Source organism: Monodelphis domestica, chromosome 3 (genome assembly GCF_027887165.1).
Source record: "Monodelphis domestica isolate mMonDom1 chromosome 3, mMonDom1.pri, whole genome shotgun sequence".
Classification (NCBI taxonomy): Eukaryota; Metazoa; Chordata; class Mammalia; order Didelphimorphia; family Didelphidae; genus Monodelphis; species Monodelphis domestica.
This window is the reverse complement of record NC_077229.1, coordinates 156,767,361-156,771,009: the sequence shown is the minus strand read 5'-3', so window position 1 is coordinate 156,771,009 and position 3,649 is coordinate 156,767,361. Positions and strand designations below refer to the sequence as shown.

The window sequence follows — 3,649 nt, the reverse complement described above, 5'->3', positions numbered from 1 at the left end:
TGACTAATAAGGAAATATATTGTCCATAATCATACATGTATTGCTTAGCATCTTTGTAAGGGAGGAGTAAAGAGAAAGGAGATAATTTGTACCTAATTATTTCTGAAAACAAATCTTGAAAATTATAAAATATAATTGGGAAAACTTAATATTAAAAGAAAGATCTAAATCCAAATTCTGCTTCAGATACTTACTAGGCTACATGACCTTGAACAATGCAACATTTAAAAAAGTGGTGGTCTTAAACTGTTACAGATAAAAGAGTGGTTGTCTTAAACTGTGACCCTGGAAATATGGTTTCAATACATTGTCTTGAGTTAAATCAAATATAAAGTGGTTGCCAGGGAAAAATTCCCAAATATGAAATATACCCAAGTCAGCTGGGTTTTTTATGGAGATTTTAAATAATACAAATAAAGAATTAATGAAAGAGAGAGAGAGTAAGAAGAAACAATGAGAAAAGGGCTAGACCAGCCCAGACCAGCCCAGCCTAGGCCCAAGCCCTAAGAGAGAGAGATCAGTCAGTCATTAATCCACTCACCACAAGATTTGTCCCAAGCAAGATTCTAGTGTTCAGAGAGACCCACCAGTTCAGTTCCTGAGCTCCACTTCAGCTTCCAAGGCTGAATTTACTTCAGAGAGAGTTCTCTCATTGAGAGAGCTCTTTTCTCATAGCTTCTGACCTTTAAAGAGAATTTTCTCCTATGTCACCTCCCCTAAGTTCTCACATATACCAATCACAGTAGATGTTTTCCAAAGGACAGACCATTCTTAATTCACAACTAAGTAGACTAAACTTTTGAGTAATTCACACCTGAGTAGACTAAAACCTCACACCTCTTTTGTTAAGGCTTGTCCCTTACAAGTTTGCAAGTTGCCTGACCTTCATAGGTACTTAGCACCTTCCTAAAAATAGACTTAGCTTAAGGCTTTTGCTTCACTAAAAGTATGAGTTAAGTACTTTTTCATTGTTCAGTAAAGTGTTTACAACTTTATCTTCCCCTAAAGTATGCTTAAGTATGGGTGGAGTAGAGTTCTCACATTCCTGACTAAGTCCCTTCATTGTTTAAAATGGGGAATGGTCTTAACCAAGTGTTTTAAGGTAGAGTCTGAGAATTTTTAACATTCACAAGTCTGAGAAATTTTAAGATTCACAACAAGTAATTTCATCTCTCTCACCCTCAGCTTATTCATATGTACATATGATGGGAATAATTATAACATTTACCTCCCAGGAAAGCAGTGAGGATAAAATATTATAATTGTAAAGTGTATTATATACTTTAAAGAGCTATCCACTTGCTAGTTTTTTTTTTGAGGGACCAGAAAGTGTCAAATCATTTTATTCTTCTCATGTTTTTTTTTAATTTTCTAATAAAGTTAAAAAGCAACCCAAAAATTCACTTTCCCTACCCTGCCCCCATCTTTACTCTGGCTCCCCCTCCTCCACCCCCACTCACAGACACAGAGACATCCAACTGAGAAAATGAAACTTCTCTAAGTACAAGGAGACATGATGAAGGGAGGACTCTAATTATGTGTGTATTCAAAATTAAAATGAGCACATCTGCATTCTCTGGGTTCTGAGTTGGTTGGTTTTATTTCCCCTGGAAACTGGAAAAATAAATTCCTTGAACTTGATTCTTCAAAGCTGAAACCCTCTGGACCACCAAAGAATGCCTTTAAGATGTTGTTGGCATCAAAATCCCCCATGTTCATGCCCTCCTCATCCAAGTCTTTCCCACTGTCATAGTGAGTCTTTTTCTTAGAGTCAGAGAGGATAGTGAAGGCTTCACCAACTTCTTTGACCTTCTTCATTTCCTCCTTTTGGACTTCAGCACTGGCTCCACTGTGTTGATCTGGATAATGCATTAATGCCCTCTTCCTATAGGCTTTATTTTATTTCATCCTCGGAGGCATTCTTGTCCACCCCTAGAATTTTGTACTAATCTTTCCTCTTGCTCTTTAGCTCCAGCTGAGCATTTTTCAAGAGTTGCTTATATTCTTTTGTTTTCTCTGTCTGGTAAACTTTTTCATAGTCCTGAACTGCTTCCTTGAATTGTTTTGTATCCATGTAACTTTGTGCTCTTCTCAGGTAAGCCTTGATGTATGTGTCATCCAACTTTACAGTATTTTTACAGTCTTCTATTACATCATCTAATTTCCTAAGCTTGGCATTCATTGCCCCTTGATTACAGTAGAGTTTGGCATTTGTTTTTAAATTATTAGGATTGATCCCCAGGGCTTCTGTGTACAGTTGATATGCTATTTTGTAATTCCCTCCTTTAAATGCTTTGTTGCCATCTTCTTTTTTTTAATTTGAGTGCTTTGGCATTTCTGCAGGCAAGACAATTGTGCCTTCTCATGGTCTGGGACCATCCTGAGGGCCTGTACAAAATACTGAACTGCTTTTTTCAATACAGTCTTCATAATAAAGGCACAAGTTTCACATGTACAGTGCATCTCCATTGGTGGAATCCATCTGTGAAATGTCACTGGCTACAGATTGTGCTTCTGGATAGTGACCCAACAATGCTAAACACTCTGCTTTGAGGATTTTGAATCGATGGCAAGAAGGAGCAAATTCCAGGGCCCTGTTCATGCAAAAGATAACCTTCCAAAAGTCTTATTTATTAAAATCCATTTCAGCAATTTTCTTATTTTCTAGGACAGCATTGGCATTCTTGAACTCCTGTTTTGCCTGAGTATTTCTGTAATCCAGTTCTAGAGCCTTTTGGAAGCAGTGACAGGCAGCCATAGCCTTCCCCAAAGAAAGGTGACATTTGATTTCTCATAGATGACCCCGGACAAAAGAGTCATCCAGCCTCATTGACTACTGGGCATCTCCCAGTGCTTCCCAGAACCTCCCCAGCATCATCAATGTGGCAGCTTGGTTACCGTAATAGATAGTATTTTTAGAGCACATGTCTATGACTTTTTTGTCAAAGTTATATACTTCATTGTAATCTTTCTTGGCATAGTATGCATTTCCTTGTTCCTTGAAAGATTCTGCTTCCATCCTAGTCTCCTCATCCTCAGGCAGTTCTGGCTCCGGATCTGTCCCTGCCGCCACCCTTTAGCATATCACACTCCATGGCCTGCTACTTTTTTTTTTTTGTATTTATAGAATGATTTCTCCATGATCACCAAACTGTGTGGATTGAAGTCTTATCAGAAGTAGGGAAATTGAGGGGGTTTAAGTTATGATGATAAGATTATATTGTCTCTCCTATGATTAAACCACTATTCTATAAATATTTCCTACTATAGTAGTTTTACTTATAAACCTTAAAAAATAGAGAAATATGATTTGGAACTTCCCTGTTAAAATACATTATGCCATCTCATCTCTGAATATCATAAAAATTTTCCTTTTAATGGAACCTTAACATTTTCTCCTGAGGCTCTTGGTTCTTACATATCAATTTCTGTCTTATCATATTGGAACTCAGACACTCTACACTACTTCTCAAACATTTCCTAAGGAAGGTGCTACAGAGGAGCCCTAACACTTTCCTCACACCATTGTATATATTGTCTTCTCCTATCAGGATGTAAATTCCCTGAGGAGTGAGTATTTCTTCTTTTTTTCTTTATATTCCCAATGCTTAGCATGGTACCTGTCACTTAACTTGTCTATATTCAAAAT

General features: G+C 37.4%; 1 protein-coding gene across 1 annotated transcript; it reads right to left on the bottom strand.

The window, feature by feature from the left end:
- Nucleotides 1-1,512: 1,512 nt before the first annotated feature.
- On the bottom strand, nucleotides 1,513-3,065 carry DNAJC7 (DnaJ heat shock protein family (Hsp40) member C7). Its single transcript, XM_056823175.1, is given in 5 exon segments — nucleotides 1,513-1,896; nucleotides 1,898-2,314; nucleotides 2,316-2,354; nucleotides 2,356-2,412; nucleotides 2,414-3,065. Coding segments are annotated over 5 exon segments (1,485 nt in total). The 5' UTR covers nucleotides 3,020-3,065; the 3' UTR covers nucleotides 1,513-1,530.
- Between the last annotated feature and the right edge of the window lie 584 nt (nucleotides 3,066-3,649).